Source organism: Atractosteus spatula, chromosome 12 (assembly GCF_055471065.1).
Source record: "Atractosteus spatula isolate fAtrSpa1 chromosome 12, fAtrSpa1.hap1, whole genome shotgun sequence".
In the NCBI taxonomy this organism is placed as follows: Eukaryota; Metazoa; Chordata; class Actinopteri; order Semionotiformes; family Lepisosteidae; genus Atractosteus; species Atractosteus spatula.
In genome coordinates, this window is record NC_142717.1 from 9904603 (window position 1) to 9922643 (window position 18041).

The following is an 18041-nucleotide window of genomic DNA, read 5'->3' on the forward strand; positions in this document are numbered from 1 at the left end:
AGCCTTCAAGTTGCTTTCTTTCAATCAGATTAATGGTGACTACTCATGAATCAGCTAGATGCTGATGACCATATCAGCCACACTGTAGAACAAAAAAAAGCTTTAAAGAACGTTTATATTTCTTGGCCTTGTCTTCGTTTGGATATGAATGAAGTCTACTAGCATTTGCCTTGCTGGAGCCATTTGCTTTGCAGTCTTTGTCATTTAGGCAATTAAGACAAATTGTACTTTTCAGGTAAAATACATTATATATAGTTCAGGTGGATTGCTGCGTCACCATGCGCAGGCTGCAAAGGAACAAGTAATAGGTTTATTCCATGCTGAAACGAGAAGAAAGAAAAAACTGTTTCGGCCGTGGGGCCATCTTCAGGTGTGAGAAAGACAGGGCAGTAAGCAAAGGTAATGTAGCAGGAGAACAAAAGCTGGGAGAGAGGAGGAGCAAGGGGTGGGAGCAGGGGACAGACACAGTGGCCAATAATGTAGTGTGAAGTCAGGATGGGTGAAGAGAGGTGTAAAATGAAACCTACAATGAATAGAGAGAATTTAGAAGAAAATGAGCCTGTCGTTGAGAGCAGGGGAAAGGTGTGATCCTAGCTGCAGGATAATTTAAGTTTCTGTAGTCTTTCTGATGTAGGAGTTAGGAAAACCGGCTTTGAGAACACAGACGGAGAGATTAGTGTGATCATGGCCATCAGAGGTGAAATGAAAAACAATAGGCTTGGAGAAATCTTTAATCTTCACAGCCCTAACATGTTCTCTGAAGCGGTCTCTGAGTCTCTTTCCTGTTTCCCTAATGTACAATACATTATATATATATAACTTAACTTCTCGTACCAGAAAAAATGGAATAGAGTTTAAAAAAAGATTCAAACATATTTAGTAGAGGAAAGGAAAAAAATATCTAACCCATTCACAAGGACATTAATGCAAAGCCTTTTCATTGTTGACAGTGGTACACAATTACAGTACAGTATGTACACCATCGACAGCAGTACAACTTCAGCCCACCAGCGAAAGATACTTATTGTGTACAGTATTGTGTACAGTGTACAGTACAATAACATGAAAAGTAATGTTTAATTTGAAGTTACAGCAAAAGAAAAATAACTTCATTATGCTCTGTAATAAAGAGAACACAGTGACTCTGGACAGCCAATGAAACTTCAATTTCGTAGAATGCTCTGATAGTAAAACATCCCTTATCCTTTAATATTATGCTCTAATTGCTGTTGTTATCCCGCCATTATTAAGGTACATATTTCCTTTAATACAGTACTAATATGAATACAGCTGATTTGGGAAAAAAATCAGATTGATGAATAACTAAAACTGTCCAAACTAAAAAAGAAAACTGAGATGTGAGGCCAAGGCTTTCAAAAAAGTCTGCACATAAATGTTGAGATTTGTTTTATTACATATCAATGGGCAGTATCTTTTGCCAGCAGAAAGGGGAAACAGTCACACCCATAGTTCCCAAACTGCAAATGCAGTCATCAACACACACATTCACTCATTCATTCACGTAATAAAAACAATAAAAGGCGTAATCACCAGTATATAGACTTACAATCGTACACACACAATTATAGTACTTTACGTAATAGTTTAAATGACAGCAAGAGCAGATGTTTCAAACATACTGTAAGACGCACTAAGACAACTCCCATGACTGAAGAATGGGCTCTGTCACTTTTTGTGGACTGAAGCATCCACAAATATGCATACATACAGTATCATCAGATATACTGTACTAAGTATGCTTCTCATGTCAACGAGAATAATTCAAGATTAAAGCAATGCTCTCAAAGGAAAAATATATTTTCTTACTGTATCAAAGAAGGCTTATGTTACCCTTATCAGTTTGCTCACTTTCTAGTGGTTTTCTTATTAAAAGGTGGTATCTGAATCTGAAGATCTTACATCTGATAATAGTTATGAATTGCTTCTCCAACAGATAAACCAAAAAGCAAAAACACAGGTGTTATATTTTTCTCATTTTTACTGAACTATTTGCAAGGACAGTTTATATCAATCCAGTCCTCATTATATGAACAGCAGTTGAAGTCTAAAATGGAAGAGAAATTGCTCGTAATGGAATACTGTATGCACTATATATATTTTCAGAAACAACAGATTCTTTGTTAAATAGTATTACGGCAGCAACATGAAGTACTTATGTAGAATAGCCTGTAAGAGAACACAAACAAAATCATTTCCAGAGTACAGAAGACAAGGGTGAGATCAATCCCTTCCAATTCACTGATTAATTTGTGTTGGTTACACACAGAAAAACTTAGTCAATCCAAAAAAGGGTGACGACTGTCAATGCACAAAAAAATCAGTGAACACTAGAGGAAAAAAATGCCGATTTTGTAGTACTAATGAAAAATGAAAGTTTCACCAAAGGATGCTGAATGGGGAATCTTGCCAAAGGAGGAAGAAAGACAAAATTATATTCAAAGAGGATGAAAGCGCATATATTTTGAAATAAATTACACACTGTGGGAATATGAAAGATGCACTCAAATCAGTTTTGTCAAACAAAACATTTGCATGTCATAGATATCATGAATATTCCTTCCAGAGACCGATTAACATATGGATTACATACAGATAATTCATCAAGTGAAATAGGATAATATTCTTCATCATCGTGCATCACATGATCATTTAAAAATTGAAACCAGGGCTTAAAAAATATTTTTAAGCTAGGGTATTAAAAAAATTGAGCTATTAAAACTTAAAGAGGCACTTCATATGACTGCATGTCACCAATGAGACAAGAGAAATTTTTATCAGTAGAAGAAAGGCTTCCATTGTCTCTTTTTGCTTCTCTTTTGCTAGCAGATGGTAATTCTAAATCCAACAATTCTAAAACACTTTAAATACATTTTCTAAGAAATATTACATTCTAATGTTTGTGACAGTAAAATAGTGCATTGTATGATAAAAAAGGCCATACAGTATATACAAAAAGGGTTTCTTTTTAAACACAGGTGTATGGTATTAAGAAAATATATGCGTGTGTTCAGTTGAATTCACAGCTCATGCTCTTACACAGGTTGAAACACCTTAAAAACTACTGTATTTTGAACACAGAACACACACAACCACTTGTGAGTTTAGAAACAATATCAAAGGTAATCATTCTATTTCTTTAAAACACTCTTTGTGCCTGCTAAATGGCTCGACCAATCAAGAGCCCAGGTTGATCTGAACAGTCAAGAAAACCCTAGTCTGGGTGAAAGCATCAGTCCCCTGTAACTGTGATTCACAAGAGGCAGCACACAGTCTGTTAACAGTCACAAGAACCAAGCAAGCTTGATTTAGCAACTCCTGGGATTCGCCAGGAACCTTTGAGCCTTAGCAGTTAAGAGTGAGAGATGCATTCCTTGTGTAATCAATGCTAAAGCTTATTTCAGCACTGTGAGACGTGCTGTGCAAAAAATGACAAATTGCTCTGACAAGTGCAACCATGGTACTTTAATTTTGTCCATGCTGGCACAGTAGATGTACTGACAAAGCCAAGTCAATAAATAACTATTCCAAATCAAGGAGTTTACAAAGAGAAAAATAACTGGTGCAACTCAAACCGAAATGAACTAGCGAAATAAACCTACAGCATTGGTTTTTGTTAATAAATATACAGAATGACACACTGCTCTGATATGTCATGAGCTAACCATTTAAAACCAAAAGTTGTGACTAAAAATTCTTAATAGTGATAACCCATGATAAATGCATTTTTTGTTAGGCTGTTGTAGCGGCAATGCTTGTAATAAGACAGAGTTAAGCATTGGTATGCTCCTAAAGGAGGCCCCATCTCACCCTCCATCTCTATGGTGCAACCACAGAGAAAGAATTCATGCAAGTTGATTTAAAATGTTTTTCTTTTGATAAGAAGCAAGCTCCCAAAGGGGGATGCACTTAGCTAAGTCTGGCTATCATGATCAATGGTCATCCACTGGCGCCTATCAGTCTAGGGAGTGCCGGATGGACATCTGGACTGCATTACTAAGTGTCAGGACTAAGTGACTCATATCTCACCTTGATCAACCAATCAGGGACTGGTAGGGCTGAGTAACCCACGTGGGACTCTGATGCCCATGGAACTTTCAGCCAATCAACGAGCTGAAGTTCCTCCAGGTAAAAACAGGCAACACAGGCCTGGAGATTCAGATTCAACAAGATTCAGATTGAGATTCAGATTCAGTAAGATTCTGGAGAGGATTCTGTGGACTGTTCTAAAGGGAATTCAAAGGAGAATTCCAGGGCAGGACGGCCCAGGAGCAGAAGGCTCCCAAGGGCAGGACATTCTCGCAGCGCGCCTCCTGACCATCCTGAGACTCAGCCCGGACAACCACGGAACGGCCAGTGTGTCCGAGTGCCAGAACTTTCCTTTGTTCTAAGAGTCTAGAGTGGAGGTTGCCAGAGAGTAACCAGCAGCAGGCCTCGTGAACAGGTCGGAACTGTGGACAGCTGAATCACTATTCAGAACTAGTCTTCATCAGGAACGAACCGGTCCTCTTCCTGACTTGCTGGGACCCACAGTCATCTTTTCTCCTGTGCACAAACTTTGCTAGTTAAAACCAACACTAACTAGCCGGCCAGTGAGCATCTGCAGCGCACCGTCGCAAGCCGCACAGCACAGCCTGGCACCGAGCCAGAGAGCGCGGATTGGACAGCAACAGCCTGCAACTGTTTCTTTGTGCCCGCAGGAGATCTGAATCCCCAGAAATTGGATGAGTATTCAACTTCAATGCATTACAGCTCGAGAATTCAATTGTTATCCCAACCAGTTGATATCAATTTAATTCCTAAGAGTTATGTACTTGTTTTGAGTATCTAATGTAGAAGTTGTAACCAAGTTCATTTACGAAACGGTCTTAATGAATGATATACTGAACGTATGTCCTCTTGATATATGTAACACTTCGTAACTGATTGAATATATATCTTTTGTATTCTGATAACCTTCTCGATAAGATCTGTTAGGTTTACATGCATATTCTATGTATTAATAAATGTATCCTCGTGTATTAGTACCTGTGTGTGTGCGTTGTTTGAGTTATGTCGCATGGTTGGATTCTAAAGCCATCAAAAGAATCAATTTTGTGATTTACTGCTACAATTAATAATTGTCTCAGTAAATGCCCAAACCCTACAGAACTGGTGCCTTCAGAGAGCCACTATGATTATTTATTTGGCGTCCCTGAACGGCTATGAAACACTACATTTATGGCGTCCCTGGCACGGGCGTGGCAAGACTGAAATGAATCAACCAAGCGGAATAATTCATATAAAACGCCGCGGGTTTCATACACGACAATACAGTGTGCTGAAAGCCGAAAGAAAAAAAGTTCCCCTTGCTCTTTAAGCAGTGCTTGATTGTTTTGTGATCTTTTGCAATCTACCGGGTTGATTGCATACTTGATCTTGTGGTTTTCTGTGGTAAAACTGTGATTTCGTACTTAAAAGTAATACTCTTTAAGTTTAACGATGGTTGCTAAAAGGTCTGAATTCGAGTCGCTATTAAGCACTCTCTCTAGCAGCGACAAGTCTGACCACGATCTCCGTCATATCTCCGTCAGCGGAGAAGCTAGGAGAATAAATCTCCATTCTCTGAGAGAGCTAGCGAAGGACATAGAGAGATTTGACCCCGCAGTGTCAGAGAATAATATCGAGAGTTATATTCAGGACCTCAGGTATACCCTGCAGTACCTGCCAAACGCCACAGAACAGGAGAAAGTGTTTCTGGTCAGGAAAACTACCAGCAGAGCTGTACATGAGTGGATGGCTAGGCAGATGAAAGAAGTCTGTAATGACTTTGAGCAGCTATGTCAAGCACTTATCGAAGAATACAGTGCGTTTATTGACCCGACTGCCGCGATAGCCGCCGCCCTTAACATTAAGCACGAGAGAGCAGAGTCCCCTCGCGAATATTACGAGAGACTTAGACGAACTTATTTTGCAGGGCGAAATTATGAGGGTTGCGAAGAGAACACACATTTCAAGGGTTTATTCATTGCGAATCTCCACCCGTCAGTCAGAAAGATGATCTTAATGCATACAGATGCACAGACCATGAAAATGACTGATATTAAGAGATTCGCGCAGAAAGCCTGGGAGTATGATGTCCAAAGTCGCTCTGAGCAAAAAGCTGCTAAAGCGACTGTGTTCGCCGTCAGAGCCAGCAGGGTTAATTCCCCCCTGCTCGAAGGAGCACAGGCTCCTGAGCTGGCTAAGCCCCGTTCCAAAGCACTCACACAGGACCGCACCCAGCGTCCTAAGTGCCATGAGAACACCGGGGAAGGGAAAGGGCTAGAAAAGGCTGAACAAAAGGATTCAGTAGCCGCCCGCCTGGCCAGGCTTGAACAAGCTTTATTAGGACAGGGACAACCGCTCCCCAAGGCTGCCGGAAGCGTGAATGAGCTGATACTCTCCACTGGAGGAGGCGGAGACCCGATCCCTCTCCCTCCCTCAGTCTATCTGATTGAGCGGAAGGGTTCCTGCCTGGATGAGGTCAGCCACTCCCAAGTGAGTACTGACTCCACCCCTGAAGTCACAGAGCAGACAGTAAAACACAGAGGAAAAGCAGGAAGCTTTTACCTCAAGGCTGCCATGGGAGATGTCTTACCCAGTGAGACACTGATTGACACTGAGGTTGAAAGGTGTTTGATGTCACACGGCAAGCTCAAACGGGTTGAAAAAGAAAAGGGCATGCGACTCAGAGTGGAACCTTTGGTGGATCACCAGAAAGGCAAAGTGTGGAAACAGGTCAAGGCTCCTAAGCCTTCTGTACAGAAGGAAAGGGGGGCCAAGAGGCAGACTGTGCTCACACAGTGCCCACCGAACACAGAAGCCTATGTGGGGATTCCTTCTGTTCCCTCTGGACAAGAAATAAAAATATTTTCTTGTTCCCCGGATATACAGGGAAGTCGTGTCCCGGCTGAGGTCACAACAGCCTCCATGCCACAGGAGCGGTGCTCCAAGCAGCCGCCTGATCCACCAGGTAAAGCACACACCTTTTACATCCCTAAAGAGGAGCAGATCTCCCCACCTGGCGATGAAAAGGAGCTTTCCCTGTGCACCCTGGCACCCAAGAGGGGTCAGGACCACCACCCTGCAGTGGTGGAAGGGATCCAGATGGCAGGAGAGCAGGTTGGTGATGTAGCCCTCACCCTTAGCCCTGAGAGGTCCTCTATTAGTGAGGATCGGCTTGAGCAGCTGTCACAGGGCCACCGCCAGGTGCCCCTGGTGCAACATTCACAGGTTAGACAGGAGGTCCAGCTGGACGCTGAGACTACTGCGCTGTGGACACACCTGATCCCAGATGCCGATTCCCTCTGCTGTGACCCAGGGAACCTGCAGTCAGGTAACATTATTTCTCACAACTACCAGGTAGTGAGTGAGACTGACCTGATTGTTCCTGCCTCAACGGCAGGGTTGCCAACACACCCAGTCCCCCAGAAGGGACAGGGAATGAAAGCCGAGCCGGTTTTCTTACAGCCACCAGCTCAGTCTGTCAGTCTGAGTCTGACCAACAGTGGTTCAGCCAGACTGGAGCTGGATGGTCAAGTCACCCGCCTGCCAGTGCAGGACATCGCAAAGAGGGGTGTCAGAATCCCCGCCTGCACTGACATGGGCCTGGTGGGTGATAGCGAGTTCAAAGACAGTGAACTAGCTATCCCAGTGCTGGGGCAGCTCCCTGAACCCCTAGCGAGGGAAGGGGGGAGCGAGCAGGTGTCCTACACCCACGCCCAGCGAACGATTGTAAACATGCCGATAGAGGGATTCCTCAATCAGGAAGTGTGCAGGGTGGACCTGAACAGTGAGAATGGGGTAACAATCCCAGATCACTCAGGTGCTCCAGATGACCACTCAGCCGAGGGTCAGGCATGCTCCACCGCTGCACCGCCCCCTGCAGGGTTCCTAGAGCACAGGCATGAACAAATCGAAAAAGCAGATGCCCTGGAAATGGAGGAGCAGCATCAGCAGCTGTGTCAGATCTCCCCAGATTTCCAGGATGTTGGTGCCCAAGATGCCACATGGCATACTGAGAAAGACACCATGTACACGCTGCGCCAGCTTAGAAAGGCAACAGTCACTCAGAAGGAGATGACTGGGATCAGCCACCCTAAAAGACTTTTGGGAGGACTGATTGCTGCCACCACTGTTGTGCATTTGCTCTTTTTGGTAGGTTTGTGTGCTACTGGCACTCTCACCCTGACTGCCCCAAGAAGGCAGGTGTCAGAGAGGCCAGAGGGTAGTGACAGACTGTATCGACAGCAGCAAAAGTTGGAAAGCTTAGGGAAAATCCTACAGGCAACTTCCTATGCAACAGGGTTAAACCTTATTCCCCAACCAGTGGACATGATTGTTGGTGTTATACAGTGGGTTTATGCTTGTGTGCAACAGGCCAGAATGTTGACACAAGACCTGTTAAGGGAGTTTAGTGCCACTGTAGCCAGTCTAGCCACGGCACAAATCCCAACCCACTTGATTCCACTCTTCTCAGTAGAGGAGTATGTGACATTAACCCCATCGCTCATAGCTCACCCAGAAGGCAATCCAAGATTGAATTCGGTTCCAAATCTTGAGATGGGTATGGCTACCAAAGCTATCCATTGGCTGTGTCTAAACGATTCACCAATGAAGGGTGTAAAGCTACTAATGGGCAGAGGGAGGTTAATGAACCCCATGAAGAGCAGGTGGGACGTAAATGGCTGGTCAACACACCACATTTAACTGACACTATGACTTGTGACAGGCATGATACAGCTACCGCAATGCAGCTACCTAATCAAACAGTTCCTGTAAGTTCCCGAGGAGGCCATAGTACAGCTTGAACTTAACACTGTACGGTCTGGAACCAGACAATATAAGACCAAACTTGAGGTCATGGATGCCTTCAGGTGCCACACTATTGAATTGGATAGAAATCCAAGAAACAGTAAGCCCTGAAGAGGTACAGGTAGTTGAGTTTGCTTTAATGGAACAAACCTCCAAACCACCCTAGCAGATACCCAACACAGGTGTTCTGGTTTATCGGGGGGCTGGGAACAGGAACTGGTGTTATTGTAACACTGCTGCCGGGTAGCTGGATCATGACTGACAGTGTACTCTGAATGATGTACTCTCACATCAAGATGTACTCCGGGTAGCATGAATGAGTCAAAGGTAGCATGTCAAAAGAAAGGAAGTGACTTCTCCCCAAATATCTACTACAGAGGTATCAGATATTGACAGTGAACTTCCTGATGTGTAATTCCTAGACTGAGATAATGTCTCCTACCGTGTTTATACATACTCCAGATGTTATTCATCCTGTTTGTTCCCAATGCTGGTTCCGGTATGAATTCTCGAGGAGTAATGTAGACATTTAAGATTAATGTTCTAATGGCAAGGGACATCACTTAACTCTGTTTTGTTTTGAAGGCAACAACGCCTCAGGACCTCGTGACCTTCAAAAAGGGGGGATATGTAGCGGCAATGCTTGTAATAAGACAGAGTTAAGCATTGGTATGCTCCTAAAGGAGGCCCCATCTCACCCTCCATCTCTATGGTGCAACCACAGAGAAAGAATTCATGCAAGTTGATTTAAAATGTTTTTCTTTTGATAAGAAGCAAGCTCCCAAAGGGGGATGCACTTAGCTAAGTCTGGCTATCATGATCAATGGTCATCCACTGGCGCCTATCAGTCTAGGGAGTGCCGGATGGACATCTGGACTGCATTACTAAGTGTCAGGACTAAGTGACTCATATCTCACCTTGATCAACCAATCAGGGACTGGTAGGGCTGAGTAACCCACGTGGGACTCTGATGCCCATGGAACTTTCAGCCAATCAACGAGCTGAAGTTCCTCCAGGTAAAAACAGGCAACACAGGCCTGGAGATTCAGATTCAACAAGATTCAGATTGAGATTCAGATTCAGTAAGATTCTGGAGAGGATTCTGTGGACTGTTCTAAAGGGAATTCAAAGGAGAATTCCAGGGCAGGACGGCCCAGGAGCAGAAGGCTCCCAAGGGCAGGACATTCTCGCAGCGCGCCTCCTGACCATCCTGAGACTCAGCCCGGACAACCACGGAACGGCCAGTGTGTCCGAGTGCCAGAACTTTCCTTTGTTCTAAGAGTCTAGAGTGGAGGTTGCCAGAGAGTAACCAGCAGCAGGCCTCGTGAACAGGTCGGAACTGTGGACAGCTGAATCACTATTCAGAACTAGTCTTCATCAGGAACGAACCGGTCCTCTTCCTGACTTGCTGGGACCCACAGTCATCTTTTCTCCTGTGCACAAACTTTGCTAGTTAAAACCAACACTAACTAGCCGGCCAGTGAGCATCTGCAGCGCACCGTCGCAAGCCGCACAGCACAGCCTGGCACCGAGCCAGAGAGCGCGGATTGGACAGCAACAGCCTGCAACTGTTTCTTTGTGCCCGCAGGAGATCTGAATCCCCAGAAATTGGATGAGTATTCAACTTCAATGCATTACAGCTCGAGAATTCAATTGTTATCCCAACCAGTTGATATCAATTTAATTCCTAAGAGTTATGTACTTGTTTTGAGTATCTAATGTAGAAGTTGTAACCAAGTTCATTTACGAAACGGTCTTAATGAATGATATACTGAACGTATGTCCTCTTGATATATGTAACACTTCGTAACTGATTGAATATATATCTTTTGTATTCTGATAACCTTCTCGATAAGATCTGTTAGGTTTACATGCATATTCTATGTATTAATAAATGTATCCTCGTGTATTAGTACCTGTGTGTGTGCGTTGTTTGAGTTATGTCGCATGGTTGGATTCTAAAGCCATCAAAAGAATCAATTTTGTGATTTACTGCTACAATTAATAATTGTCTCAGTAAATGCCCAAACCCTACAGAACTGGTGCCTTCAGAGAGCCACTATGATTACATATTTGGCGTCCCTGAACGGCTATGAAACACTACACTGTATAACACTTATATAAATAATATGCAACTCTACTAGATTATTGACTTCTGTCAATACACAGTGTGGTGAAAAAGTACACTCCATTTTTTTATGGTTTAACATATTTAGACATATCTAAAATTAGGACCTTAGAATCAAGTCCTAATAGTAGATACAACTAACCTCATTTGACAAATAACACAAAATTTATTTATTAAAAGAGATTTAACTCAAGAAGGCATCAAAATATCAAGTTAAGAACATGACTGACACTGCAAAACAATACTTTCTATTCACCTTGAGTCAAGCTTTTGATAAAAACAAAACATTATTGTTGTGGAGAAAGTCAAAAGCATTTTCACAAAACACAGGCCTATATGTATAATGCATCTCTTCATGCAGCCAAAAGCAAGATTTAAATTTGGAAAATAAATCTTAAGAAACAAGAAAAAAAAACAAGGAATAAAAATTGTTGGTGTAAGCAGCCAAAACTCTACTTTTATTCTTCGTGAGTCACCAGAGAGCATGTATGTCTGACAGATTCAAAGCAACGGTTCTTTGAATGCTCAGGCTTATGCATTTTTTAAGAGCTGAATAATAAAGTAGTCTTTAGTTAATTAAAAGTGCCCCTCACAGTCCCTCTTCCTCCTCACCTGCACTTGTCAATGCAGTTTTAAATAAAGCTGGTGTGAATGAAGCAGAGTGGCATGCGCCTGTCACAATCTGCAGAAGATGAACTCATACTGATCTGCTCTTCAGCCCTTCCAGCTAAGAGATGAATGAGAAAGACACATCCACTCTTCTTGCCTTGGGGTAAGAACATAAAAGCCGATGTGCAGCAACAAGCACCAAGAGCAGGTGATGAGTGCGCTAAGTAGGATTGTACATTGGTCACCTGGACTTGGGCATCAGGCCTCACTCTGGGATATCAGGATACAGTTAAAGAGTTCCTGATGGGAGAGTGTCATTCCTTAACCTGGACAACTAATCTGCTAATATTGTCTCTATGAAACAATAATCTGGGTCCCCCTTATTACAAAATTTGTTTCTATTATGTTTCCCATAGTCAAAGCAATCTGTAATTCAGGACAAAAATGACATAACTAAAGTATATTAAACTGAAATAAAACATTTTCGTGCAATGCATAACAAATAGCAGGCATTTTTTAGTAAAGCACACTTCCAAAATTAGTTAACACATTTAAGAAATGCAAATAATTATTACTAAAAGTCTGCTGGTATGTTGTGAGAAAAACTGAATTCACCTACTTATTGTTACAGCACATGAAATTTATGCACACTAAAAACAGAATTCTTGTTTTTCATTCTGTTAGCAAAACATGGTGATTTAACATACAGTACCACAGTCTTACAGCACAATTACTCAATAATTAATTTACTACCAGTTTGGTTCACTTAACCTCAGCAACACAACATTTTAAACTTGCATCGTTACACTTACTTAAAGGAGGAATATACAGTATTTTGAGTGTTCACAACCCTGACAGGTGTTGTGTGCCTATATGCTGGAATTCAGTTCCCAGTGCATACATTTATCAACCAAAATACCTCAACTATACACCAAAGCATGAAGTAAAACACACCCAAAGGAAATGTAATGGAAATGGTTTTGTTTTACGAGATTAATACTTTAAGCATACATTTTATTTCTAAAAATATTCAACTGTAGATTTAAGGTTTTAATCATAAACTAATAATGGTGGTACAGGAATAGTAGTAATCTTGTGCTTTTCAAATTTCTGTAAGCAAGGGAATCATCAGCTGATGCAGTGTTATCTATTAGTTTATGTTGACTGCCTAGAATTGAGAGAAAGGGTGTTTAGCTAAATCTCTCCACTAATGCACTGCTGTCATCAATCTCATTCAAATGTAGTTAAAGCAATGCAGCACAGCTAGCTGGAAGGATCAGTGGAAAATGACCCCTGCAATCTACTGACTTTGCCGTAGTTTTCAACTAAACATTTTCAGTGAACTGTCTAGTGCCCATGTGAAATACTGTATCTCAGCTGGGCTACTGCATTATCGGAGGGAATTCTAATACTTTACAGCTTTTCTTACCTTATTCATACACTCCTAACCACAGGTGACCAAAATGTAATGCAGACCAAACATTTGGAATGGACTCATTTTACTTTACTTCAGTCTTGAAAAAGAGTTAAAACACTGCTGGGTCCGTTTATATTTGTATTGGAGTACACAGAAGGTTCAGTCAAAACTACATCTTGAAATGAACAGTAAACTTTTAGTCCGGTTTGAGTTTCAATATTACACAGTAACCTCAAGAGTTTTTGAATTGTCCCGATTTAAAGCAGCAGTGATGGACAAAAGACTCACACAAACAATCTTTCTCATTGCAGACAAAGAGGGTGAAGAGCTCAGATTTAAACTTTATATTTATATAAGTGTGTCTCCTATTAAAGCTCCACAATAATATAATTTGTATATTTTTATATACTTTCATCTCTTCAAAGCCTGATATAAAATTAATTAGTGAAACAAAGGTTCAAAGGAAAGAAGAAAATTACAAAAGACAAACTGTCCAATTAGGAAACTTACAGTATAATGAAAATATGTATTCCTTGTTTATGACTAAAAGTTTAAAGTACTCAGCAATTTTATTTACCAGGAGTTAAAACGCTAAAATATCTACTAACTATTTGATACAATCAAGATCCATAAAGCACTAACTTAATTTTAATATTTGCAAATCTCCCTTTTAAAAACTTAAAAAACACACACAAATCACAAATGCACGTACAAAATGATTAGAACAAAAAGCATAAAATGCATGTTTAGATTGTGCTTAATTTGATCATTTTTCCTTATTTGGACATTTTGCCAAGTTTGTTTTCTACCGATTGCTAATTGCCTCCCTAATTAGATTTTGCTAATTAAAGCATTAAAAACCAATATAAACCAAGTTCAATAGATTCTATACTGTATACCTCATACTCAACTGTATAACACAAAGCAGGTTTTTTTCTGTGCATGACATTGAAACTCACACAGTCAAGACAGCTAATCTAATCCCTGTTCACAATGCTGTTTCTGAATCTCAGCTGGAGGTAATTCGACGCTGCTTTTCAGTCACTCACAGTAGCAGGGGGGAAAAACACAATGAATTTAAAATGGGGAAATTGCAGCAAAATCTTAGGTTTGGTGAAGTAAAAAAAAAGGTGGTCTGGCCTGACTTATTCATTCTGTCCTGGTAAAAAAAACCCAAGGCCTATCATTAAAATACATTGCAGAAGTGTTGTGAAAGTAAGATTAAAGGAAAAAATCCAAAACACACGTGTTGCGCAGGTATAAAATTTGGCGTGTACAGTAGTTCGCTAACGGAAGACACATTAACCCCACACTGAAAGATGAAAAACGTGTCCTTCACCACTGCACTTCACATCACTTATGAGACGGCGGTCCTACAGTACCTTGATGTGGTTATACTCCCCCGCCTTGCTGGCGTCTGAGGGGTTGACAGTCTTGCTCTCGGCCCGCGGTTTGAGGACTTGACGCAGGGGGCTGGAGATGGGTAGGCCAGTCACACTGATTCCATCTGAAAGCACACAACACAAGATGGTCGCTTGGTTAAGGGAGGCACTGTTAATGCCGTTGAGATCCTTCTGAACACAACAGGGCACTACAGCATGGACACGAATGTGCACAACAAGACGGAAGAACAGGGTTCTGGGAAAAGTATTAGGAATCTGAACTCTTCCCATTACCTGTGTACCCTGTGATATGTTATGAAATTATTCTTGCATGTACTGCAATAAAATACACCAGCTGTCAAGAAACATACAGTATAATAACTACTCTTTTCATAGTACTCTGAAAATACAAAGTCTCAGTGTGCTTACTACACAGTTGTACTGTAGGTGGATTGCTCTAATGGTGTGGAGGGGATTTTTTACAGTACAAGCAATAGTTCTAGGCCTTCTTGAACACGCCATACAATATGCAAGATATAAAACAGTTTTGTCTTCTGAACAGGTGTGTGCTTGTTTTATTTGTCAACGTTTGTATTTGAGTGCCGCATGGATGTAACGATTTACAAAGCTAGGAACGCGGAAATTGTTCTCTCGTTGAAAATTGTTGAAATCGGAAAATAGAATTTCAGCAGAACAAATAAATACTAGCCTAACAGAAAGGAAATAAAATGACAGATAGAAGAGAGAGGTGGATAGAAAGGTACTGTAGCTTAGCAGGCAGAAGAAACGCTGTAGAGTGCATACACTGCTACAGTATGCACTGAAAATGAATGCCCCAGCCTTAGAGTGCAAACTTGTTTCTTAAAGGGCATGTTAAGTATGACCACAACAAAACAAACTGATATGACAATGGGATAACAACAGAGTTCAATGATCTTTTTTCTTAGTAGACATTTTAGTGTTTGTTTCCACCAGAGCCTCTGTTTAGAATGAAAAATCTGAAGGCAAGCATGGACTTTTAATCTTCCTCCCTCCTTCTAGAGAAGGTGCCACTTTCATTAAAAACAGATAAATTTGATTGTTGATATGAGATATCATGTTGTAGAGTACTATACCCTGTTTAGTTTCACAACCGCAGCAGGGAGAAAGGAGATTAAAGATATTTTTTCTGATTTATAACCTAAAACCTGACACCCTAAGGATAAAAAAAAGACATGTTGTGCTCTCTACAAACAAAAGATGTGCTTAAGGTGGCAGGCAAAGGCAAACAAATAATGAGGCTACACTATTATTAAAAAGACTGGTAAAGGAATTGGATAAATAATCCAAAATTTATAACCACGATGATAAGCTTTATAAATATTAATGAAAGCTGCATTTGCAAATGTAAAGCCAAGGATGAGTAGTGAACCATACTGTATCTACTGAAAAAAAGAAAGGATTTTACTTTGTATACAAAGATTCAATGATTTAAAAATCATTAAACTAAACAAATTGTACTAAACTGACACTTAAGCAGTTCCTTGATGAGAAGGCTCTAAAGAAAACCCCAATAGACAATATTACAACATTAGGTGAATGTATCCTCAATTAATTGTTTTTCCCTTAATGGAAATGTTTATACTTAAATAGACGTGTTAGCATGGGAATAAAACTGAAGCATCATATGCCTCCCATTCTAAAACATCTGTTGAAAAACATTTTACAGCCGTTCAATGGCATCTTAACTACATTGATGGCATATTTTATATTTCTACAAATTGTGAAATCAGAATTCTATTTAGATGGCTCAGCGTTCCAGCAGTGTGAAATGGTCCGAACTAATTAATATTCACATCCCCATAATTGAGTGTTTTCTGCTTGCTCTTAAAAACGCATCTTTGAAAGTTGTTCCTTATAAGATAAATTCTGTATATAAGCCTGTTTCACTGATCTCATCTATGCCATGCTGATGAGGCCTAGCAAAGATGAAGCATCTATTCAGGTTTGTGTTAGCAAAGCAGAACTCTAGGCCAATATATTATGTCACATATATTATGACTTATCTAGAATATTATTAATTTTTCATTCTTGAGCACTTTGTGGTTCTGAGAACTTGGGTAGTTAAATGTCAAAAACAGCACTGTTGCTTTACTGCACAGAGAGCACACAGAAACCACAGGTACTTGAATTGCAACTGTTATTCAATCTAATGATCCAAAGATTGATCCAAATATTTTGCCCCAGTTTCTTGATTGAAGCCAGGACGAAGTTTGACAACTTTGGTTGGGCTGTTTGTTCTAGTTTGCCTCTTTACAAATATACAGTATGTAATATATGCATATCTGCAGTACAACTGGGGTGGGCTAGAAAACATCTGTGTTGTTTCTTTGTTGTGAACAAGTTTTATGTTATTTTCACTTGAGAAAATGACAAACTAGTTTGTGCTGCTTCTTGTAAAGTATCACATGTGTCAATGACTAGAGTCCTCTAGAAGTCAGTGGACAGGCACAGAATAGCACCTACTGTATGTCCTACCTTTAACATAGCTGTGACTACACAGCCTGCCTTTCAGTACAATTACTTATAATGGCACAATTAAGCACATTTAAAAAATAAGCAAATAACTAAACACAAAGAATGTATTCTGCCTACAGTATAAAACTTCCCCCTTAGCCAGGTACAGCAAATGGGTTACTTCCACTAGGATGCACTAGATTTGGAAACGTAACTCTCTCTGACTGCAACTCATTGAGCAAAACAGTCTGATTAATCAGTGGTCTGAGAGTGGCAAAAATTAGATACAATAAAGTTGAGCATTGGCCATGATATTATTGACTATAACAGAAATGTGATTAGGTGTTAATAGCCATGTGCTGTTAATCTGCTTGCTTATGTGAGTAAATTATGTCAAGTATGTGTTTGACTGAGATGACTTAGGTACCCCAATGAGATGATTTTTTAATAAGTGGCTTTAGAAAAGCCACTTTTTTAAAAAATCAACCTGTTAATGCTGGAAGACTGAAAAACAGGTTTGAAAATTAATCAATAAAACTCTGGACTTTTGGTATAACATATCAAATAAATGTGATATACTAAAAAATATTAATCCAACAAGCATTCAACACTCCCTCACAAAACAAATATAATTCTGGCACTGAGTGTATTCAAAATTTTCAGGAGTGAAAGAAAAACTCTTAAGCAAAGAAATCCTTTGTTAGGTTGTGCTCCCTTTCATTAAACTAAAAGCAACATTAATTCAAGTAGAATACAAAATACAGTAAATATGCCATATCAATGGAATGCAAGTTTGTGTTCAATTGTATGGACTGTGGAAGGCAGAGTAGCAGACACAGCTGAAATAAGCTTGCTAGGAATGGATCCAATGTCCTACACCTATATTAAGATACATCAAGGGTCTGTTTTTCTCCCCAATGATAGCTGATGTGTAGAAAGTACACTGGTGTACTTTGGCTGCCTTTGCATCATCCAGGTGGGTGCTACACATTGGTAGTGGTAGAAGGGATTCCCTAGAAAGGTATGACATATGAAGAAGGATATTAGTAGTAGTAGTAGCAGCAGTAGCAGTATTACAGCACTGTTTTCAGTTGGGCCTCATTCTGACACCATCATAGCCAAATCTATGAACTGGCTACATTACTCTGCTCTCCTC

At 40.6% G+C, this 18041-nt stretch overlaps 1 protein-coding gene across 1 annotated transcript in view; it reads right to left on the minus strand.

Moving 5' to 3' along the window:
* trappc9 (trafficking protein particle complex subunit 9) overlaps positions 1–18041 on the minus strand; it is a 507339-nt gene that overhangs the window by 329695 nt on the left and 159603 nt on the right. The window contains exon 17 of the mRNA XM_088929735.1: positions 14390–14514. Coding sequence (XP_088785861.1) covers positions 14390–14514 — 125 coding nt within the window. The remainder of the gene's footprint in view (positions 1–14389; positions 14515–18041) is intronic.